The sequence below is a fragment of the Mesoplodon mirus genome, assembly GCF_964341445.2.
Source record: "Mesoplodon mirus genome assembly, chromosome: 19".
NCBI lineage: Eukaryota > Metazoa > Chordata > Mammalia > Artiodactyla > Ziphiidae > Mesoplodon > Mesoplodon mirus.
Window position 1 is genome coordinate 55,089,149 of NC_138995.1, and position 24,521 is coordinate 55,113,669.

The following is a 24,521-nucleotide window of genomic DNA, read 5'->3' on the forward strand; positions in this document are numbered from 1 at the left end:
AGGCATTTGTAACTAAGAGCATTACCATCAGTAGGCTGTGGCTTGCAGGATCTTAGTTCCCCAACCAGGGATCAAACCCGGGCCCGCTGCAGAAGAAGCGCAGAGTCCTAACCACTGGACTGCCAGGGAATGCTCCTGGTTTTCATTCTTGGAGGTAAAAATTTCAACATTTTATTACTAGGTATTATGTGTAATTTTATTTTAGTTTTAAATATGATCATTCTAGGAATTTATAACCATTTCACATATATTTTCAAATTTATCATTATAATATTCCTCAAAATGTTCTGTTAAAATCTTTAGCGATGTTCCCTATGTAACTTCTGAAATTGGTAATAATGCCATTTCTGTCTTTTTTTTCTTGATCACTGTTACTGGACTTTGTCAATTTTATTGTTTTAGTCACAGAATGTTCTTTTGGCCCTTTTTTTAAAAATCCACTTACTTTGTTTTCTATTTCATGAATCTCATTTCCTTCCATATACTTACTGTATTTTTGGTCATTTGTTTATTAAATTCCCAAGGGGGATGTTTTAATTTTCAGATTCAGCTTCTCTTCTGTTTTAGTATATGCTTTTAAAGTTCCACATTTCTTCCTAAGTATGTATTGAAAACTCCCATTCTAACTGAGAATTTTGCTTTTCTCCTTGTGGTTCTGTCACTTTTGCTTTTTCAAGTTTGCTTTTACATTATGTGAAGCTGTTATTCATGATAATTTGAAACTTATTGTTTCTTTGTATATCTTATAATGCTTTTTTCTTCAAGGACTACATTGTCCAATATTAATATGTTTTTAAATTATAGAAATAATTTGAAGCCTATGATGCTCTCTTCCCTAGAGAGTTTTCATTTGTTTTTTAGATGCTTGAAGATACTGACAAAAAATCTTCACTAATTCAATTTCAAGTAATTGAGGTAATTTGGAGTTTGGTTTCAGTCTCCCCCAAAGGCGGTCCATTACCCTTTTATCCTTATTCCTATAGGCAGCTCTTTAAGGTTTTACTACGGACTCCTCCCTACCCTGACCTCCTCTCAAGCCCCTTGCCCATGGCTAAAGAGATGCTTAGCTTTCAATAACAGAATGGGTAGGAGCCACCAAGAAAGACAGTAGCAGCGCCAAATAGTACAACTTTGCCAAACTCCGCGCTGGCATTTCTTTTTGTAAGGCGTGAGGGGCAGCAATTGCGGGTTTTTTTATGGTGACACAGATGTATATTTTGATAACAGCAATTACAGACTCAGTATTGTAAGGAGCATGGCAGGCCGCTGCCGGCTTGTAATGCGGAGAGAACTGAATTAAGGCAATTTTATAACAACAACAACAACAACTAGCTCTTAAAATTCCTCTAGCCGGAGTGTTTCAGGAACCCCCTACAAGAATTCAGTGCCTGGAAGCTCAGGGTACTCGGAAGTACTTCCTCTTCAGGGGGCGGGACCGTGGCCGCCGTTTCTCTCGGGCATTCTGGGAGGTGTAGTCTGAGGTCCGTGCAGCCCAGAGCACTTCCGCTTCTGGACGGCAGGGCTAGGGAATTCTGGGAAGTGGTCAACGGGCCCCCTCTAGTGGGAAGGCGGCGCTTTCGCTGTAGGAGGGGTGGGCCACCTTCCCCTCAGGTAGATGGGTCTTCAATTCCCGGGGCCCCTCCAAGCCTGGGCTCTCCAAGCCTGGGCGGGGAGCCAGCGAGGCCCTGGCCCTCGTCCTCGGGGAGAGTAAGAGAAGCTGCTGCCGGCTGCAGAGTATGGGGTTGGGGGAAGTTTGTGTTCCCCTCCGCTGAGCCTCCCGTTTGGAGAGGTTCGTGCAGCCCTGTGTTGGGGCAGCCCGAGTCGCTCGTCGCCTGGTTTGAAAGTCTCCCGGCGCTCCAACCGGCTTCCCTCTCCTACCAGCCAGCTCTGCCACTTCCTAGCGGTATAACGTTATGTGAGTTACTTAATCTGTCTTGGCCTCATTATTCTCATCACTAAAGTAGTGTCATTAATCATTGATAAGTCCCTTATCATTTTATACAAATTAACTTCATTAAATGACCGCAACAGCCTTATGAGGTAGGTAAAGCTATTAGGCTTTTTTTCTTTTTTCTTTTTTTTTAACAGATAAGGAAACCGGAGGTATTGTTTGAGGGAAATAAAGCTCCCGCCTAACACACAAAGTCTTCTCTACAGAGTGTCGAAAAGAAAGCAATCTTATTACTGAATAAGCATTTCCAGAGTACAGTGTTGTAGATAATTTGTGGAAAGAGGTTACAGAGAAAGAAATTTAACACTATTTATACAGTCAAGCAATTACGTGCTAGTCTATTTTTGACGACTTGGTACATACATTCTCAAGATTAACGGTATCTTGTCTTCCTATAAGAGGAAGTGACTGCCCCCATTTACAGCAAATTCTTTGATAAATTCATCTTAAATTTACTTGGGAATGTTTTGTTAATTGACTTTCTCTGAAGGAATAATAAAATATATCTGATCTCCCCTGCTAGCAGATTTACAACTCACTGAAAGTCACCTTCGTTACACTCCCACAGTGACTGGGACACTGGGTTATTTTCTAAGATGTTTACATTCTAAAGGGAAAAACCCCAGGACTTTGAAAAACGCTTCAGGGTTGTAAATTTGGTAAGAGGCTTCCTTAGCCTCTAACAAGATTTTCATGCATATGGAAAGGTTAAAGAAAGGATCCAAAAGCCCTGGGTTTTTTATGGAGTTGCTCTAAGAAAAAGAACAGGAAAAACAGTCCCTTTGGACAAGGAAAAATTCTTTTTTTAAAAAAAATTTACTCTTGTGAGTTTATCTTATTGGCCCAAGACTTAATAGCTGGTAAGAGGCAGAACTACCATTTGAACCCGAGGAGTTGAAGCCTCAAATCTGGGTTTTTAATCTCTATGCTGTACTTTTGTACTTTTTTTTTTTTAATCATCAGAAATAGTCATGTGAATGGTTTAAAGAAGTCTTTTTTTCTATCAGGTTTGGAAGTGGTTTGGGGCTTTGTAATTTATATCCTCATTATAAAAGGAATGTATGCCCATTATAGAAAGATTAGGAAATACAGAACTGTAAAAAGGAAAGAAACGAAATTACCCATAATCGCAAGGTTTAGAGATAACACTGTTAACATTTTTAATGCATTTTGCACTGGAGCTGTACTACGCATGGTATTTCTTCCTAAATTTTTATTAAGGAAAGGCCCAAACAGAGAAAATAGTGTAATGAAACCTGCCCACCACCCCATCAGTCGTCTGCAACCCTTGTCAAAGTTTTCCCTATCTAATTGTGTCCATTCCCCTTCTCACACAAAATACTTTTGAGGAGATTGGAAGGAAGAGAAGATGGAATAATTTAAAACTAAAAACAAACCCCAGTCATGGAGTCACTAGAATTTAAAATCCATTAACATAAATTGATGATATATGAAGAGCAAAGGAAAGCAACTGTTAACTTCATGGTTTTCATTCCTGGCAGCCAGGAGGATGGTAGTTATGTAGGTAAAGTTTAGGGACATAGAAGCATTGAAAGTTGGAGAGAAATAATTATGAATTTGGTTTCTCTATTTTGAAGTTTGACTTGAAACAGTCCAGTCTTCTAAATCTTGGTTTCTGATCTGTTTCTCCCTTTGGCTGTGTGCTCCTTTGTTGCAGGGAGAATGTCATATTCTTTAAAGTGTACTTAGCACCAAAGACTGGCAGGGAGAAATTCTTCTGTATTTGTGGCTGGTGTAGCTGCCCAATATCCTGAAACAGAGGCCTGCAGCTCAGTTAGATTTTATTCAAAATTCCTGAAATGGACTTAGGAAACAGCAAAGGAGAACAATATAAACTTCAGTGATCCTTTATCTCACTTTCAATGGGTTGCAGTATCTACTAATTTTTTTCACAGCATTCAAAAGTTGATATACATTAATTATGGATAATATTTTAATGGTCTAAAGAAAACTTATTTAGAAACCAACTATCTCTAATTTATGTGTCCTGTGTTTATCATCTGAGAATATTTGCTAACTTGTAGTAGGTGGTCGTGAGTCAGGCAGAGTTTCCAGTGCTTTTACATGTATTGATTACATGTATCTTCCTCATATCAATCCTACTATTATTTCCATTTTACAAATGAAGAAGAAGGGACAGAGTTCACCGAGTAAGTGGCAGAACAAGTATTTAACCTATAGGCAGCCTGAGTCCGAGTCTGTGGTCGTGGTTATCATGCATGGTTCGTATTCGTCTGCAAGACAAGAACTCACAAGAAGTCTTACCGGAGCAGGGAATATTTAAGCTATGACCTAGAAATGAATAGAGCAGCAGTATATGACAAGAAGGAACAGCAGATACAAAAAAGCTTTTTGTAGGAGTACAAGCGATTCACCATGGCTGGACATGTAGCGTGGAAAGCAGATTTGAAGAGGGAAACAAGCATATGGAAGATTCCTGTTCGTGAGGCTGGCCAAAGTATTTGGACCTTCCCTTAAGGGCACTGGATAGACATGCATGTGAAAAGGATTGAATTTCCATGTTAGGCTACAGCTTTCTGGCATCAGGAAGGAGAAAAAATTGATCGAAGTTAAACATTCTGTTCATGTTGATTATACAAGATGTGGTTAGTGTAATGGTTACCTCTCAGGCTCTGGCTGTCAAATGCCAAATTCTGAAACCTGGCTCTAGTACTTACTAATTTAGTAACATGGGCAAATTACTTAACTCTCTCTGCCTCTGGCTCTGTTGTAAACTGTAAAATAGAGGAAATAATAGTATTTACCTAAAAAAAGTTGTGAAGATGAAGTGAGATCCCGGAGTCTAAAGAGTTGGGAGCAGTCCCTGGCACACACTAAGTGCTCCATAAGAGGTAGCTGCTAAGGATAACAGAAAAAGGAATATATGTTCAGAAATGAGAAATGCAAAAATATATTGTCATGGATATATGGATAGTTGTAGGTATTCCTCTCTTCTCTCCAGTCTCATTTCTTTGAAACATCAATTCTGTCATACTGTTAATGGAAATAATCAATAATCAACCTATAATAAGAATAGAAGAGAGTTTTATTTGAGCCAAACTGAAGACTGTAGCTTGGGAGACAGCCTCTCAGATAGCTCTGAGGAACTGTTCCAAAGAAGCATAGTTTTCAGCACAGTTTTATATCTTGTCAGAACAAAGAACATCAAACATGACAGGAGTATATTCCTTCAAGGTTTCAAAAAAGACATTAGCACTCACATTACGAGTCAGCATGGCCTCAGCTCCAGGGAGCCTTATCATTGAAGGAAAGCTAGCATTGACATCCCAGAAAGGGAGGCATTTTTCTCTCTTCAAGACGGGCATTCTTTACTTCTGGACACTGCACACTTTTTATAAAAAATTTTTAAAATAATTAATATATTTATTTATTATTTATTTATTTTTGGCTGCATTGGGTCTTTGTTGCTGCGCGCAGGCTTTCTCTAGTTGTGGTGAGCGGGGGCTACTCTACGTTGTGGTGCGCGGGCTTCTCACTGCGGTGGCTTCTCTTGTTGCGGAGCACACTAGGCACTCAGGCTTCAGTAGTTGTGGTGTGCGGGCTCAGTAGTTGTGGCTCGTGGGCTCTAGAGCACAGGCTCAGTAGTTGTGGCACATGGGCCTAGTTGCTCCGCGGCATGTGGGATCTTCCCGGACCAGGGCTTGAACCTATGTCCCCTGCATTGGCAGGCGGATTCTTAACCATTGGACCACCAGGGAAGTCCTGCACCCTTTTCTTCAATGGTTAAAGCAGATGTATGTTTACTAGGCCACAAAACAGGCTGTTTTAGTTAGTGTAAAGTGTAAAGTTAAATTACGTAAAAGCCAGAATGACTTCCCCATACCTCAGTATGTGCAAATTTCTTCCATCAATATATTTGAACAGTCTTTGTAGTGACTATTGTATAAACACCTAATTAACAACAACGTGCTTGTCTTTCAAGTTCAGAAACTCCCTGAGGATCGATTACAATGGCCCTGATTTGAGAAATTGATCACACAGTCCATGCTGAAGCTTGTCTTTGCACTCCATGTGTTGTTGTCCTCAGCAGCCAAGTTCTGAATTATTTGACTGTTCTGTTAACAATAGTGGAAATCGACAATACAATCTGCCCCTGTTGCATTTTTGGGTTTTTCACTCATCTAAAAATCGTCTAAAACTGCATTTTAAGCCTATCATTTCCCCTCTCCCCCCTTTTTTTTCCTCTGGTAGAGGGGGTACAGTTCTATTACACTGATCTGTTTCTTGCAGTCCTTTAAGATTCTGACTCTTCAAATATTTGTTTATCATGTTTTGTTTGTAAGTGAGATAAAGCTAAGCTCTACCGGCGTCAGAGAACTGCTTCACACGAAGGGGATCCTGGAAGTCGTTGGCCGAGAACTCCCAAGAGTTTGGGGTTGTTTTGTTTTGTTTTAAAGCTCCAGAGGGGAGGACACGGCCCTTCCTCCTCTTGGGGCTCTGGGAAGTGTATTCCTCTGGACTCTATCCGGAAACGACGGGCTGCGGCGTGTCTCCGGGGCTTCTGGGAAGTGTAGTTCCGAGCGCTGTGTAGTCAGAGGCACGTCCGCTCCGGGAAAGCGAGGCAGCCACCATTTTTTTCGATCCGGGAGGTGAGTCGGCCCTGCACCCCCAAGACCCCTGCGAGCGTTTTCGGCCTGAGCGTGGGACTAGTCGCTACCTAGGCGGCTGTCTTAGGATGGAGAAGTCGCGGCCGCCGGCGGAGGCTGAGAGGTGGAGGGCGGAAGTGCGGCATCCTTCTGCTCTCCTCCCCCGCTTACCAAGCAGAGCTGCTACTTCTGTCGGTACAATATATGGCGAGTTGTTGATTATCCGTGCGTCCTACTTTCCTCCTCTGTAAGATAGCGGGAGAGACGGTCACTACTGGGTAGGGTTGTGATTAGAATCGAGAGACCATACGTGTCAACAGCTTCGAACGCTGGTGGCACATAACGGGTTGGCTTTTGCTATTGCTGCAGTTAATTTTCTCACGAGCGCCCTTTTCTTTTTCTTTTTCTTTTTCTTTTTTGCGGTACGTGGGCCTCTCAGTGTTGTGGCCTCTCCCGTTGCGGAGCACAGGCTCCGGACGCGCAGGCTCAGCGGCCATGGCTCACGGGCCCAGCCGCTCCGCGGCATGTAGGATCTTCCCGGACCGGGGCACGAACGCGTGTCCCCTACATCGGCAGGCGGACTCTCAACCACTGCGCCACCAGGGAAGCCCACGAGCGCCCTTTTGACTGGACGCCCCAGTGAAGGGACAGAGCGTGGAGCGATGGCACGGCCCTTCTGTCAGACGTCGGGAGACAGCCCTTCCCGAGCTTTTCCTGATCTCGTTTTTTAGGAAGCACCGGGTCACCCCGCGCTAGTGCCTGGGGACGTCCCGTGGCAGTGTATCCGGCAGACGGATACAGTCGTGCTCTTCCACCACGTCCTTTTCTTCGCCAGTCCTGAATTCGGAAACGGGAGGAAGTAAGGACCTCTTGGCCCCTCACAGCATAGCCCCAGGTACACACTACTGAAAGGTCTTTGTTGGTCCGTCATCTGTTTTCAGTTGATCAGGTTTCCTTCACTTAGTAAATTACCACTAGGAAAAAGATGAGTTGTCTGTTGACTACACCTGAGAATGTTTAATTGCTTGTTAATATGTACATGTGTTTTTCTACCACACGTACATGTGTTTTTAAAATAAATATTTTTAAAAATATAAAATGTTTTATTTACTTTAAAATATGTTAAATTTTTTTTTTTTTTTTTTTTTTTTTTTTTTTTTTTTTTGCGGTACGCGGGCCTCTCACTGTTGTGGCCTCTCCCCTTGCGGAGCACAGGCTCCGGACGCGCAGGCTCAGCGGCCATGGCCTACGGGCCCAGCCGCTCCGCGGCACGTGGGATCCTCCCAGACCGGGGCACGAACCCATGTCCCCTTCATCGGCAGGCGGACTCTTAACCACTGCGCCACCAGGGAAGCCCTGTTTTAAAATATTTTAAGGGCTTTCCCTGGTGGCGCAGTGGTTGGGAGTCCGCCTGCCGATGCAGAGGACGCGGGTTCGTGCCCCGGTCTGGGAGGATCCCACGTGCCGCGGAGCGGCTGGGCCCGTAGGCCATGGCCGCTGAGCCTGCGCGTCCGGAGCCTGAGCTCCGCAAGGGGAGAGGCCACAACAGTGAGAGGCCCGCGTAACGCAAAAAACAAACAAATAAAATATTTTAAAATTTTTTTATTGAAGTATAGTTGATGTACAATGTTGTGTTAATTTCTGCTGTACAGCAAAGTGACTCAGTTATATTCTTTTTCATATTCGTTTCCATTATGTTTATCACAGGATATTGAATATAGTTTCCTGTGCTATACAGGAGGACCTTTTTGTTTATCCATCCTATATATAATAGTTTGCCTCTGTTAATCCCAAACTCCCAATACTTCCCTCCCTCAGCCCCCTTCCCCTTGGCAACCACAAGTTCTTTATGTCTGTGAGTCTGTTTCTGTTTCGTAGATAAGTTCACGTGTGTCGTGTTTTAGATTCCACATATAAGTGATATCGTATGGTATTTGTCTTTCTGACTTCGCTTAGTATGATAATCTCTAGGTCCATCCATGTTGCTGCAAATGGCATTATTTCATTCTTTTTAATGGCTGAGTAATATTCCATTGTATGTATATACCACATCTTCTTTATCCATTCATTTGTCAGTGGACATTTAGGTTGTTTCCATAAGCTTGGCTATTGTAAATAGTGCTGCTACTAACACTGGGGTGCATGTGTCTTTTCGAATTATAGTTTTGTCTGTGTATATGCCCAGAAGTGGAATTGCTGGATCGTATGGCAACTCTACTTTTAGTTTTTCGAGGAACCTCCATACTGTTTTCCATAGTGGCTGCACTAAATTACATTCCCCCCAACAATGTAAGAGGGTTGCCTCTTCTCCACACCCTCTCCAGCATTTATTATTTGTAGACTTTTTTTTTTTTTTTTTGCAGTACGCGGGCCTCTCACTGTTGTGGCCTCTCCCGTTGCGGAGCGCAGGCTCCGGACGCGCAGCCTCAGCGGCCATGGCTCACGGGCCCAGCCGCTCCACGGCATGTGGGATCTTCCCGGACCGGGACACGAACCCGTGTCCCCTGCATCGGCGGACTCTCAACCACTGCGCCACCAGGGAAGCCCTTGTAGACTTTTTAATGATGGCCATTCTGACCAATGTGAGGTGGTACCTCATTGTAGTTTTGATTTGCATTTCTCTAATAATTAGCGATGATGAGCATCTTTTCACATGCCTATTGGCCATCTGTATGTCTTCTTTGGAGAAATGTCTATTGGGGTCTTCCACCTCTTTTTCGATTGGGTTGTTTGAGTTGTACGAGTTGTGTGTATATTTTGGAAATTAAGCCATTACCAAGTCCCATCATTTGCAAATATTTTCTCCCATTCCATAGGTTCTTTTCATTTTGTTTATGGTTTCCCTTGCTGTGCAAAAGCTTGTAAACTTGATTAGGTCCCATTTGTTTATTTTTTTTCTTTTATTTCTATTGCCTTGGGAGACTGACCTAGGAAAACATTGATATGATTTATGTCAGAGAATGTTTTGCCTATGTTCTCTTTTAAAAGAGTTTTATGGTGTCTTGTCTTATATTTAAGTTTTTAATCCATTTTGAGTTTATTTTTGTGTATGGTGTGAGGGTGTGTTCTAACTTCATTGATTTATGTAAAATATTTTAAAAATATTTATTTTTAAATCACCATGCTTTACATTTCTTCCTTTTATTCTCTTTTATTATCTTCAGTTTAGTTTATTCCTTTTATTTACCCTCAACTCATTTGAAAATTGTGTGGTCTTGTATTTTAACTTTTAAAAACGATATCTGTCTCAACAAATACTAGATTTAATCAGCATGTATTCTCATTCTGAAAAATATAGAGACTAAATAAAATTACACTTGAAATTTGACGATGGCTCCCTCATACCACCTTTTTTTTTTTTTCACTTTAGGCTAGGTTATAGGTTTACTTTTATTAAAACCACCCTCAAAATTTGCCATATCGTTCTAGGTTTTTTTTTTCTTTTAACAAAGATATTACCAACATATTTACATGTTTCCTTACCATTGATTATTTCAGGGTTCATTTAGTTGTAAATTTTCTTCTTTTTTTAATCAGCTAAAACGTCTTTCTTCCTCTCTCATATAAATAACCATTTAGTTGAGCATAGAAATCAAAATTCACGATTTTTTTTCTTCACTTTGGAAATATTCATATATTTTAGATCTCCATTCTGCTTCCCTGTTTCTGTCAACCTAATTGTCATTTTCATTAGGTAAATCATATTTTCTTTCTGGGAGCTTTAAGGATTTTTGATGTTGTTTTTAGTTATTTATTTATCCTTTGCCTTCCTGAGTTTCACTGTCATTTGTTTAGGAGTATATGTATTTTTATTTATACTGTTCAGAATTTCTGTATGTGAACTCAGCAGTTATCTCTTGAAATAAAACCTCTCTGTAGTTGCTTCCATTCCCTTCTTACACTCCTATTAGACAAATGTTGGAGCCTCTCAATCTATCTTCCATGTTTCTTGACTTTTATTTTGTCTCTTTTTCTTTTCTATGTGTTTTTCCTTATCTCCATGCACATAGGATGAAAGGCTTTTACCAATAAGCCTTTTCTGGCTTCAGTGAAATAAATTGACCCGAAATGATACTTATTAAGAAAACGAATACAAGTGTGAATAAAATATTATTAACTGGGCAACAAATTATTAAGTAAGGAGAAATTTTAAGTCAGAATCAGGGCTTTCAGAAAATACAGGTGACTTTCATAGGAGAGCAATCATATACAAAATCCAGGTGCCTTTCAGGTCTCTTTTGTTGTTATTGTTAGAAAAGACATTGGCAAATACAGTTTATGATGCAAAGGATCATCTGCTTTTTTGCAGCTGCAAGAAAAAGGGACTCCTGTATTTTTAGAACTTTCTGTCTACTCCTTGAATCCTTGGAACAACTCTATGAGGTAGGTATGGTTTACGAGGAGTGGCCAGGTTCATATCCTATCCTCATTGTGTAGATGACTGAAGAGAGGCACAGAGAGGTTTTTTGTAATACCCCTGCATTACATGGATGCGTAGTATCTTTTCCAGGATTTAAACCTAGGACTTTGACTCCAGAACTCTTTTTTTCTTTTCTTTTTTTTAAACCCACATTGTTACGTTGCCTTTCATTTCCTGCCACCCTCAGAATCAGAAATCTTTTTCTTCTTTAGGTTTTTATTTTCATTATTATTCTTTTTTTTAATTGAAGTATAGGTAATTTACAATGTTGTGTTAGTTTTAAGTGTACAGTAAAGTGATTTAGTCTTATATATATATGTGTATATATATATATATTCTTTTTCAGATTCTTTTCCATCATAGGTTATTATAAAGTACTGGGTATAGTTCCCTGTGCTATACAGTAGGTCCTTGTTGTTTATCTGTTTTATATGTAGTGTCTATATGTTAATCCCAAACTCCAAATTTATTCCCCCTTCCTCCCCCCTCCCTTTTCCCCACCCGCTGTCCCCTTTGATAACCATGTTTGTTTTCTGTGTCTGTGAGTCTATTTCTGTTTTGTAAGTAAGTTCATTTGTATCATTGTTTTAGATTCCACATATAAGTGATATTATATGATATTTGTCTTTGGCTTACTTCGCTTAGTATGATAATCTCTAAATCCATCCATGTTGCTGAAAATGGCATTATTTCATTCTTTTTAATAGCTGAGTAATATTCCATTCCATACCACAACTTCTTTATTCATTCATCTGTTGATGGACATTTAGGTTGCTTCCGTGTCTTAGCTGTCGTAAATAGTTCTGTGAACATTGGGGTGCATGCATCATTTTTTAAAAAATTTTTATTGGAGTATATTTGCTTTACAATGTTGTTAGTTTCTGCTGTACAGCAAAGTGAATCAGCCATACGTATACATATGTCCCCTCTTTTTTAGATTTCCTTCCCATTTAGGTCACCACAGGTCACTGAGTAGAGTTTCCTGTGCTGTACAGTAGGTTCTTTTTTTTTTTTTTTTTTTTGCGGTACGCGGGCCTCTCACTGTTGTGGCCTCTCCCGTTGCGGAGCACAGGCTCCGGACGCGCAGGCTCAGCGGCCATGGCTCACGGGCCCAGCTGCTCTGCGGCATGTGGGATCTTCCCAGACCGGGGCACGAACCCGCGTCCCCTGCATCGGCAGGCGGACTCTCAACCACTGCGCCACCAGGGAAGCCCAGTAGGTTCTTATTAGTTATCTCTTTTATACATAATAGTGTATATGTGTCAATCCGAATCTCCCAATTCATCCCACGCCCCTCTTCCCCCCTTGGTATCTGTAAGTTTGTTCTCAACATGTGTCTCTGTTTCTGCTTTGCAAATAAGTTCATCTGTACCATTTTTCTAGATTCTACATAGAAGCGATACTATACAATATTTGTTTTTCTCTTTCTGACTTACTTCACTCTGTATGATAGTCTCTAGATTTATCCACATCTCTGCAAATGGCACTATTTCATTCCTTTTTATGGCAGAGTAATATTCCATTGTATACATGTACCACATCTTCTTTATCAATTCCTATGTTGATGGACTTTTTTTAAAAAATATTTATTTATTTATTTGCTTGCATGGGGTCTTAGTTGCAGCAGGTGGGCTCCTTAGTTACAGCTCTAGGGCTCCTTAGTTGCAGCACACGGGCTCCTTAGTTGTGGCATGCGAACTCTTAGTTGCGGCATGCGTGTGGGATCTAGTTCCCTGACCGGGGATCGAACCTGGCCCCCCTGCATTGGGAGCACGGAATCTTATCCACTGTGCCACCAGTGAAGTCCCATGTTTTATGTAATTTTTATTGGGCCTTTTTTCTTATTACAAAAATAACTTATGAGCATTGTGCGTGTGTCTTTTTGAATTAGAGTTTTCTCTGGATATATGCCTAGGAGGAAGATTGCTGGACCCTGTGGTAGCTCTGTTTTTAGTTTTTTAAGGAACTTCCATACTTTAGTCCATAGTGGCTGTACCAATTTACATTGACACCAACAGTGTAGGAGGGTTCCCTTTTCTCCACACTCTCTCCAGCATTTATTATTTGTAGACTTTAATGATGGCCATTCTGATACCTCATTGTAGTTTTGATTTGCATTTCTCTAATAATTAGCAGTGTTGAGCATCTCTTCATGTGCCTTTTGGCCATCTGTATGTCTTCTTTGGAGATGCCTATTTAGGTCTTCTGCCCATTTTTTGATTGGATTGTTTGCTTTTTTGATATTAAGCTGTATGAGCTGTTTGTATATTTTGGAAATTAATCCCTTCAGTAGCATAATTTGCAATTATTTTCTCCCAGTCCATAGATTGTCTTTTCATTTTTTATGGTAGGATCAGAACTCTGTATGGTAGGGGTACCATGTTTGGTTGTGCCAGTTGTTCGCTGTCCAGTGGCCGCTGGCTGACAGTCCTGCTAGTAGCTGCAGTCTCCTCCAAGCTCTGCTTACCAAGCTGTATGTGAGCACCTCTGCCTGGGAGTGTGAGTGCTCATGTGTAATTTCTGCAGAGATCCACATGGGCTCCTGACAGCCCTGGCGTGCATCTCATGGCTTCTTTGTCCTTCCCCAGTTATGCCTTCTCAGGACTCTGACCTTCCCCGGAAGGAGTGGGAGAAAATGACTGAGTTTCAGGTAAGTAAGGCATTGCTTTCTGTCTCCTAAGGGATTTTATTTCTCAAAGATTGGACACACCTTTTTTCTCTTCCTTGGAAAGGTTAATGAACACGACACACCTTGAGTGCATGTTGTGTGCCAGACCGTGCGTTTTGTTTGGTTTATTTTATCATCTTTATTTCACAAAGCAATCTTCGAAAAACTGTGGAAATTTGGAATAGAGAAAGATAATTTACCCTACTACTCTGTTTACAAACTACCTCTTTTTGCTTTCTCATATTCCTTTTCCCTCAGGCATTCACAGCTATATATTTGCAATATTTGAATTGATGGGATATACTTATAAACATTAGATAAAGGTTTAATATCTCTAATTCTTATTAAAATTAGTAAAATAAAGTAAGACCCAACTGGAATATGAGTAAAAGAAAGAATAGGAGCGTCACAATAATGGAAAGTAAATTTATGAAGAAAATAATTTAGTAACTAAATGTGTACAAACATTAATGAAAGCTTTCTATTTATTTATTTCACTTAGATTGTTGAAGATTTTCTTTTTTTAAAAAAACGGAATTATGTCTTATTTGGCCAGTCTAGAGATTCAGGAACATTTGTACTCCCTCATACGAAAGGTGAATTGGGAAAACCTTTTGAGAGGGAAATCTGCCATTATGCTTTCAAAAATTTTAAAGTGCATTTGCTACTTCTTGGTTGAGATCTCTGTGAAAGGATCTTTACAGCAGATGATGATAAGTAAAAATCTGTAACTGATTGTGCTTTATTTGGATTGATTAAAGCTACATCATCAGTTCTAAGGAATACTATACTATGCAGTCACAAAATGGAATGAAAGAGATTTTAATGATACTGCCTGCTCAAATTCATTGAGCACTTCTTATGTGCCAGGCGTCGTTGTAAGTGCTTTACATATGTTCACTCGTCTAATCCTTTCAAACACCTTGTGATTTAGACACCATTATAGAGAAGAGGAAATTAAGATAACGAGAGGTAAAGGAATTTGCCCAGGGTCCTGTCGTTAAAACCTTGAAATTTGAACTCACCCTGTGCCTTCACCAGCTGTGCGTGTAGCAGCAGGTGGTTATGGCTTGTGCCTTGAAAGCACAGGTGAGGAGCTGTGTACCTGTCCTGGAGGGTTGCGGAAGGCCTGTGAACTTTGCGAATATTAAAAGCAGAGATAGAGTGGGACAGCGGGGAGGTGACATCACTGTCACTGAGAGGGGCAAGTGTTGGGACTGAAAACTGCATGGAGTCCCTCCATATCGGTAACCGTGTTTTCAGTTAATCTTCTTTATCCTTCTCGATGATGCCCTTCTTCCAGTGGAGGTTGTGAGATTGAGGTGACATGTGCTTGATGTCGTAGGAGGCGGTGACCTTCAAGGACGTGGCCGTGACCTTCACCGAGGAGGAGCTGGGGCTGCTGGACTCCGCCCAGAGGAAACTGTACCAGGATGTGATGGTGGAGAACTTCCGGAACCTGGTCTCAGTGGGTGAGGACAGGCACTCTCTGACCCTGAACCTCAACTCTCTTGAGAGTGTCTGGTCCTCAGTTGTTGAAAGCTTTGGACCTTGTGAAGTGGTTCCCTGACCTTGAAGACACAAGTTTTTCCAATCCATAGGTTTTTCTGGTCCCTCTCTGCTCAGGCAAAATTCCGTCGGGGGTGATTTTGCCTCCTTGGGGACATTTGGCAATGTCTGGAGACAGTTTTGATTGTCACAGCTGAGGGAGGGGCGCTGCTGGCATCTGGTGGCCAGCAGTGCTGTTAAACGGCCTGAGATGCACAGGACCACCTCCCCCCACCACACAGAATTAGCCAGTGCAGAATATCAATAGTGCCTCAGCTGAGAAACCCTGTTTTAGATGAACTATAAACGGGCAGCTTAGCTTCTGTACTTTGTCTTTCAGATACTTTGGTGGATCATGGAGTCAACTTAGTTCATTGTACTGGCATTATTTTTTTTTTCAGTGAAATAGAATAAAATGGAATAAGAATAGAAACTGTCCGAGTTTCTTATCAAGACCCCCTCACATTGTAGCAAAAACTGTGACCGTTTGCAGTAAGTAGTATGAGAGTGTGGGAAATATGATAAAAACAGACATTGGCTTAATCTAATTTTATCTATATATAGATATGAACTAGGTTGTGACCTCAGTTTGTTTTTCTTTTTTTGATTGAAGTATAGTTGATTTACAATGCTGTGTTAGTTTCAGGTGTACAGCAAAATGATTCAATTATATATATATTCTTTTTCAGATTCTTTTCCCTTATAGGTTGTTACAGAATATTGAGTATAGTTCCCTGAATTCATTTCTTGTTACAGTTTGTGATCACTTGAGGGTTATAGAACTTAGACAAAGATCTATTTAAGCTGTGTGTTCATCTTAAATATATATATCTGCCTTTTCATAGGACATCTTCCCTTCAAGCCAGATATGGTGTCCCAGTTGGAGACAGAAGAAAAGGTTTGGATGATGGAGAGAGAAACCCAAAGAAACGGGCATTCCAGTGAGAACCGCAAAGCTGTTATTTCAGGTACCAGCTAATCTGCTTCTCTCCACGTCCGTGATGACCGCTCTTGTCCACGTGCTGTCATCTCTTGCCTGGACTGTGACAGCTTCCTCCAAACTGGTCTCCATGCTTCCGCCCTTGCACTCCTGTAACCTCTTCACATGGTAGCCAGACTGATTCTTTAGAAAGCAAGTAAGATCATACCATTCCTCTGTCCAAAACCCTCCCAAGGCCTCCCCTTTCACTCTGAGTCCTTACAGTGGACTGCAGGGCCCTACCTGATCTGGCCTCCTCACCGAGTTCCTCTTTGATCACCCATCCTTTTACCCTTTCTTAGATCATTCATGCCATCCTGGCCCCTTTGGAGTGTTCTCTTGTTTCCCAGCCTTCGACTAGCTCTCTGCCTCAGTGTAGAGGCCCCCAGCTACTCCCTTACTCACTCAGGTCTTTGCTGAAATTTCGTCTCAACAGACAGACCTTGTGTGTCTGCCCCATTTACAGTGCCATCCTCTCTTCATTCTCCATGCCCTCACCCTGCCTTATTTTGTGTCTAAGCACTGATAACCTCCTGACCTCGTAACTTGTCTTTATTTACTTGTTCATCATCCGTTCCCCTTGAAAGTAGGAATTTGGGCAGTTGTATTTCCCGTCTCTACCCAAAGCCTCCGATGAGCCTTCTGCATAATAGATGCTCAGTACATAATTGTTGAATGAAGATATTACTTTAAAAATTACTATTCTTTTGAGTAAAAGTGAGGAAGCTCTCCTCACAGCTCCTCCTGACCTATGACCCCAGCCTTCTTCATCTGTGAAGACCACCTCATCCTCTGGATCCCCAGCCATTGTTTCACTTTTCTCCCCAGCCTTTCAAGGCCCTCTGTTCTCCTGCCTTTGCTCAGATCCTCACTGTTTACTTCACTTTTTGACCTCCTCTTCCTTTCTCTCCCCTTCCTTCCCTTCTCTTTAATTTGCATATTCCTCAGTTCTACCCATTTAAAAACATCAGATATTCCTAGGGGATGTAAATGTATATACTCTCCCTCTGCCTGAAAAATGAAGGAGAGAAGCTTATCTGCAAACATGATAGATTAGGCCCTGAATTCTGAGAGTGGTTAATGGATATAACCATCTGCTTTTGTCAATCTCCCTTCTCATATCTACATGTTGCTTCACGTTTGATGCATTCAGGAATATTACTGGAAAGGGTCTCATTCTCTTTTTCTTTTTTTTAATTGAAGTGTAGATGATTTACAATGTTGTGTTAGTTTCACTGGGGTTCATTTTTATATGCAAACTGAACCTCAGGAATCATGATCCTACATATTGTTACACTTGAGTTTTGTGTCATAGACCAAGTCTTTTTATAACAAATCTGGTAGCATTTTCTGCCACCCTTTCTCAAAGGTTTTTTTGACCTCTTCAGCATCCACATGTTTCAGGATTTCGCAACCATGCTCCATGTACAAGTACTACCTAAAATGTTCTTTATAGGTCACTGGAGTGCAAAATAAAGGGCTTGTTTTTGCAGGGATTCTTTTTTTTTTTTAATGTATTTATTAATTTTTGACCACATTGGGTCTTCGTTGCTGTGCATGGGCTTTCTCTAGTTGCGGCGAGCGGGGGCTACTCTTAGTTGCAGTGCACGGGCTTCTCATCGCCGTAGCTTCTCCTGTTGCGGAGCACAGGCTTTAGAGGTGTGGGCTTCAGTAGCTGTGGCATGTGGGCTCAGTAGTTGTGGCTCACAGGCTCTAGAGCGCAGGCTCAGTAGTTGTGGCACACAGGCTTAGTTGCTCCGCGGCATGTGGGATCTTCCCGGACCAGGGCTCGAATCCATGTCCCCTGCATTGGCAGGTGGATTCTTAACCACTGTGCCACCAGGGAAGTCCCCCGTCTCCTTTTTATACGGACCCTTTTGACTTCTTTGGGCTCATCTCAAGATCCTTAATTTAATCAAATCTGAAGTCCCTTTTGCTGTGTACATTAACATGTTCGCAGGTTCCAGGGATTAGGGCGTGGACATCTTTAGGATGTTCAATTAGCCTACCGTACCCTGAAATGTGCACATACCTGTTGGGACTTGTTCAGTTTATATTATTTGAATGTAACTTTCTATTTAAGCAAATTAATCATTCAGGACTTGGTACCACTTTAAACATTTTAAGCCAGTGGCTTCCATACGTTTTTAACTATGACCCTCAATAAGAAATATTTTACATCCCAACCAAGTATAAATGTAACATATGTGCATATTTATGTGTATGTCTACAGCTGAAACAAGCATTTTATATAGTGTTACCCTTACTGCTTGTGATATGCTTTTCATGTTTTTATTATTTTTTTCACATAATTTCTTTTATTTATTGTTTTAAATTTAATTTTTATTTTATATTGGGTATAGTTGATTTACAATGTTGTGTTAGTTTCATGTGTACAGCAAAGTGGTTCAGTTATACACATACACATACCCATTCTTTTTCAGATTCTTTTCCCATATAGGTTATTACAGAATATTGAGGGGTTTTTTTCTTCCTCTCCTTGGCTGCACCATGCAGCTTGTGGGATCTTAGTTCCCCAACTAGGGATCGAACCTGGCCCTGGCAGTGAAAGTGCTGAGTCCTAATCACTGGACCACCAGGGAATTCCCACTTCTTTTTCTTTGAAATGTCACAGTGTACGGAATGGATTTCACAGTTCACGAGTATATGCCAGCAACTTGAGAAATTCTGTTACAGTGGGGATGAAGCAATGAAGAAATCAAAGTGCTTGTTTTCCTCATGATTGTTACATCCTAGTTCTTCTAAATGGGCAGGGAAAAATTAGGAAGTATGTAGTAAATCAAATAGTAAGTGCCATGGGGGAAAAGAAAGCAGAGTAAGGCAGATGGGAAGAGTGGAAGGTGTGTTGGGGTGGGAGGAATTATTTTATACTGGGTGATAGGAAGGCCTCACCCAGTTGAATGACATTTGAGCAGAGAGACCCGAAGGGAATGAGAGAAAAAGCAAGGTTCGCAGCTTCCTGGGCAAAAGCTTTCCAAGCTGAACATAACTCTCCCTCTCCTCCATTCAGGGTTGCCTTTGAGAATCTGCTCTCTTTCTTCTCCTCCCAGGTTCTTTCTCAGCTGTCCCAGGTTAGTTTTCCCTTTCCCCCTTCTTTTTACAGAGACCAGAATCACTGCCAGGCTTAGAACAATGAATGTTATTATCCCAACCGCTTCCCAAATTTACTCTTAGAAGATCATTTCTACCAGGACCTAAAATACTGTTTAATGCCTACAGTCTGTGCTTTCCTAACCTAATTCAGTAGAAGCCCACTTGTCATAAGCCTGCTAAGGAACAGGTGATTAGGCATTTAATTGACGTTGCTGTAGGTTGGAAGGTGGGTTGTCTTTGTTGCCCTGCAGCCATCCGATTTCAAACCTACAGTTCTTCTGTTAAACTGTTAGACCTGTGGTTCTAAATAGGTCACATTTACAGAAGAGTCCCTTGACCCTGTTCTTCGCGTCCACTTACACGAAAAAGCATAACAAAAGGATAAGTGGTGTGGTACAGACATGACCCTTTCCCTGGTTTTTTAAGGCCTTATCCCTGAGTGTGAAATACTGGTGTTTCTGAACAAAGCATTTACTTGTCCTCACCTCTGAATATCGCTTTTTCTTTTAGGCAGCAAGAATCCCGATGAGGTGGAGATTCTTGGAAAAGTCGCATTAAAATACCTTTCACGTGAAGAGCCGTCTTGCTGTCAAATCTGGAAACAGGTTGCAAGTGATTCAACGTGCTGTCTTCAGAGGAGGACTTCCCATTTCCTACAAGGTGATTCTCAGGTTTCTGAAAATGAGAACCATGTGATGAACCACAAAGGCGATAGTTCCAGTTACCTTGAAAATCAAGAGTTTTTGATTTCGAGAACCCAGGATTCCTATGGGAATACGTGTGTGAGTGAGTCAGCGAATCAGAGTAGAGGTAAGCAAACGAACGGGAAAAACAACCCACGTATATGTGAAGCCTTCATGAAGAAATCAGCCCTGAGTGATCCTGTGAAAACTGACACAGAACAGAAACCCTGCAAAGGAGAGATAGCGTATCCCTGTAGAGAGTGTGGGAAAAGCTTCAGTGATAGCGAAGTGCTCCCAATTCATCCGAGGGTTCGCCTGGGAGAGAAATGCTCCCATCTGCAAAGTCATCAAAGAATTCACCCGCGAGGGAAAGTCAATAAATGTCGTGAATCCAGCGATGGTTTCAACAGGAACTCCTTTCATCCCCGTCAATCTAATCACACGGGAGAGAAGTCCTATAGGTGCGACAGTTGTGGCAAGGGATTCAGTAGCAGCACAGGCCTTACCATCCACTACAGGACACACACGGGGGAGAAGCCTTACAAATGTGAGGAGTGCGGTAAATGCTTTAGCCAAAGTTCAAATTTTCAGTGCCATCAGAGAGTCCACACCGAAGAGAAACCATACAAGTGCGACGAGTGTGGGAAGGGCTTCAGCTGGAGCGTTAACCTTCGTGTTCACCAGAGGGTCCACAGGGGTGAGAAACCCTATAAGTGTGAGGAGTGTGGGAAGGGCTTCACGCAGGCCGCGCATTATCATATACATCAGAGGGTCCACACTGGGGAGAAACCCTACAAATGCGATGTCTGCGGCAAGGGGTTCAGTCACAATTCCCCTTTGATATGCCACCGGAGGGTCCACACTGGAGAGAAACCATACAGATGTGAGGCGTGCGGGAAGGGCTTCACCCGTAACACAGATCTTCACATCCACCTCCGTGTCCACACGGGAGAGAAACCCTACAAATGCAAGGAGTGCGGGAAGGGCTTCAGTCAGGCTTCCAATCTGCAAGTCCACCAGAACGTCCACACCGGGGAGAAACGATTCAAATGCGAGACGTGTGGGAAGGGCTTCAGTCAGTCATCAAAGCTGCAGACCCACCAGAGAGTCCACACAGGGGAAAAGCCCTACAGATGCGACATGTGCGGTAAGGACTTCAGTTACAGTTCAAATCTTAAACTGCACCGAGTCATTCACACTGGAGAAAAACCGTATAAATGTGAGGAGTGTGGGAAGGGCTTCAGTTGGAGATCAAACCTTCATGCACATCAGAGAGTCCACTCAGGAGAGAAACCCTACAAATGTGAGGCATGTGATAAGAGCTTCAGTCAGGCCATAGATTTCCGGGTCCATCAGAGGGTCCACACGGGTGAGAAACCCTACAAGTGTGGTGTCTGTGGGAAGGGCTTCAGCCAGTCCTCTGGTCTTCAGTCCCATCAGAGGGTCCACACTGGGGAGAAGCCCTACAGATGCGACGTGTGTGGAAAGGGCTTTCGTTACAGTTCACAGTTTATATACCACCAGAGGGGCCACACTGGTGAAAAGCCTTACAAATGTGAGGAGTGTGGGAAAGCCTTTGGGCGGAACCTGAATCTTCGCCATCACCAGAGGGTCCACACAGGAGAGAAACCCCACAAGTGTGAGGAGTGTGGGAAGGCCTTCAGTCTCCCCTCCAATCTTAGAGTCCATCTGAGTGTTCACACTCGGGAGAAACTGTTTAAATGTGAGGAGTGTGGGAAGGGCTTCAGTCAGAGTTCTCGGCTTCACGCCCACCAGAGGGTCCACACAGGAGAAAAACCATACAAGTGTGACATATGTGGTAAGGACTTCAGTCACCGTTCACGGCTTACATACCATCAGAAAGTCCACACTGGCAAGAGTCTTTAAAAGTGAGAAGTCTGTTAATGACTTCAGTCAGGATGCACACCTTCAAGGTTTTGGAGAGTCCATGCTGCTGGTAAACTCTATGAAGTATTGAGAGTGGAAAGGGATTCCTTCAGATGGAATCTTCCCAGCAAATCCATTAAAATGGTGACATAGAACCATACATAGTAATGGGAGAAATAGGTTGTAACCCTCTTGGTAAGATCCACGTGATACAAATGATCTCTCAAAGTGTATATATGCCTAAAGGCAGTGTGTGAAAAGGATATTTGCCGTATACTAACTAGTTGTTTTTTTGAGGTGGGATGTCAAGGAGGGCTTTGGGGTTATTTTTCCATCAACTTCCATTTTATACTTGTTTACAGTGACCGTTACTTTTACTAAAGCTGTAAAACTATGAAAAATGAATAAAATTACTAAAAATTTCCTGTAGCGAAGAATTTGTAATATGATTGCTTTATTTCATATGATATATTGGATTAAAATTAAGGAATAGATCCCCAGAGATGAACCTTTGATCATCAGAAGTAAATACATATCTGCCGCAGATGTATATAAAGGAATGTTCATTGCATTATTGTTTATAATAGCAAACAGAAATAATCAGTTGGGTTGCCAAAGTATTTTATGATTTACTTATCCAGTGCAAATTGTTGCTATGGATGTTGGAAGATGTCCAGAATACATTAACCTGGAAAAACACAAAGCATGGAAGTTTTGTGTGATCTCATTAAAAAAGAAAAAAAATTTTATTTTCACTTATCTCTAAATGATGGGATTTTGCTTGACATAAATTTTTGCATTTCTTTAAACTTCTTGTTTTGAAATAATTTAAAACTTTCCAAATGTAAAAATTATATAAAATCTCTCATGTACCCTGTGCTCAGATTCACCAGTTAACATGTTTGAGTCATTATTCTCTTAATGTATGTGAATGTGTATATATGCACACACATATTGACATATGCTTTTTTTTAACCATGAGTATGTTCCAGACCTCCTAGCCTTTGCATCTGAATACTTAAGTAATACTGTGAGAACAAGGATATTTACTTACATATCTACAGCACAAGTATAGCATTCAGGAAAATTGAATATTGATACATAACGTCTAACCTCCAGACCTTATTCACATTTTAGCAGTTGTCTCTCTCTTTCTCTCCCTCTCCCCCTCCTCCCTCCCGCTCTCTTTCCTTTTTCTTTATTTTTTTGGTAGGTGACAGAATTAAAATCAACTTGTCAACAAATCTTCAAAGAAAGGTCTATATTTGCCTTCCACATAATTTGATTATTCACCATATGAATATCCAGTTGTTCCTATACCAATTACTGAACATTTCCCGTGTTCCCCACTACTTTGCAGTGCCACTTTTGAAGAAAATCAGTCATCTATATATGATTAGATGGAGCTTGACCTCAATTCCCTTTGATTGGTCTACTTTTCAATAAGTTTCCCAATACCACACTGCTTCAGTTACCATAGCTTTGCGACGAGTCTTGATATTTGGTAGAAAACATTTTCTCATCTTGCTCTCTTTTTAGATGTCTTGGCAGCTTCCAGTTAGGGTAATAGGAGATACAAACAGAACCACCCATGAAGTATGCTTTCCAAAAAAAAATAAACCTGAATCAAATTGAACCTCTAATTCTAACCACTGGTACACAGGAAATACATATGGAGAAATATTTGTGACAACATGAATAAAACTGTAGGGCATATGCTAAGTGAAATAAGTGAGAAAGAAAAATAATGCATGGTATCAGTTATATGTGGAATCTAAGGGAAAAAAAGGTCAAACTTAGAACCATGTAGTGTGATGGTGGTGGTTGCCTGGGGAATGGGGAGAGGTTGGTTATAAAAAGGGTACAAACTTTCAGCTTTAAGATGAACAAGGTCTGAGGATCTAATCTATGGTGACTACAGTTGATGATGCAGTATTGTATAGTTTAAATTTGCTAAGAGTAGATATTAAAAGTTCTCACTCCTCTTCCCCCAGAAGAGTTAGCTATGTGAAGTGATGAATGTGTTAATTCACCTGTGGGAGTCCTTTCACAATGTATATCAATTCATCACATATACTTTAAATATATTACAATTTTACTTGTCAGTTATACTTCATAAAGCTGAAAAAAGTTGAATTTGTTACCGTTATCTGAGCAGGATACCCCTCTTACGCACCTACTTTTTGAATAATTGTGGCTCATTGATTTAGACCATCCTGAAGAAAAATAAAACATTCTATTGTATTTACTTATTTTCCTATTGTGTTTATGGTGATTTTATTTATTATGGTAACTTTACAAATTGAAGGTTTGTGGCAAACCTGTGTCAAGCAAGTCTACTGGTGCCATTTTTCCAACAGCATTATTTTTATATTAAGTTGTGTACATTATTGTTTAACATAATGTAATTGCACACTTAGATTACATTATAGTGTAAACTTATATGCAGTGGGAAACTAAAAAATTCATACAACTCAAGTTTATTTCGATATTTGCTTTATTGCAATGGTCTGGAATCTAACACCAAATATCTCCGAGGTATGCCTGTATTCTAGACTTTTCTTTTTCAAAGTACAGTATTTCCTTCACTTCTTGCTAATGCATTTTCTTTCGTTTGCTGGAAAACTCCAGATTTCAAAATGA

General features: G+C 41.2%; 1 protein-coding gene across 5 annotated transcripts; it reads left to right on the forward strand.

Moving 5' to 3' along the window:
* The first annotated feature begins 1,105 nt into the window (after positions 1-1,105).
* LOC309795618 (uncharacterized protein) lies at positions 1,106-24,116 on the forward strand. Of its 5 annotated transcripts, none has more exons than XM_082608139.1 (7): positions 1,106-1,915; positions 5,916-7,474; positions 10,889-10,962; positions 13,588-13,649; positions 15,013-15,139; positions 16,061-16,183; positions 19,819-24,116. In XM_082608139.1, exons 4-7 carry the CDS (start codon positions 13,590-13,592, stop codon positions 21,876-21,878), a joined length of 2,370 nt encoding a protein of 789 aa, XP_082464265.1. In that variant the 5' UTR covers positions 1,106-1,915; positions 5,916-7,474; positions 10,889-10,962; positions 13,588-13,589; the 3' UTR covers positions 21,879-24,116. The 5 variants fall into 5 exon arrangements, with proteins under 5 accessions (XP_082464265.1, XP_082464268.1, XP_082464266.1 ...); XM_082608142.1 differs by having other exon boundaries at positions 7,311-7,474; XM_082608140.1 differs by lacking the exon at positions 1,106-1,915 and having other exon boundaries at positions 1,931-6,582; positions 7,019-7,474.
* The last annotated feature ends 405 nt before the right edge of the window (positions 24,117-24,521 follow it).

Bases quoted from the DNA above. Each gene is read 5' to 3' on its own strand.
- LOC309795618 (XM_082608139.1), top strand. From the start codon at position 13,590: ATGCCTTCTCAGGACTCTGACCTTCCCCGGAAGGAGTGGGAGAAAATG. The intron at 13,650-15,012 runs GTAAGTAAGGCA...TTGATGTCGTAG, and splicing joins AGAAAATGACTGAGTTTCAG to GAGGCGGTGACCTTCAAGGA. The intron at 15,140-16,060 runs GTGAGGACAGGC...GCCTTTTCATAG, and splicing joins CCGGAACCTGGTCTCAGTGG to GACATCTTCCCTTCAAGCCA.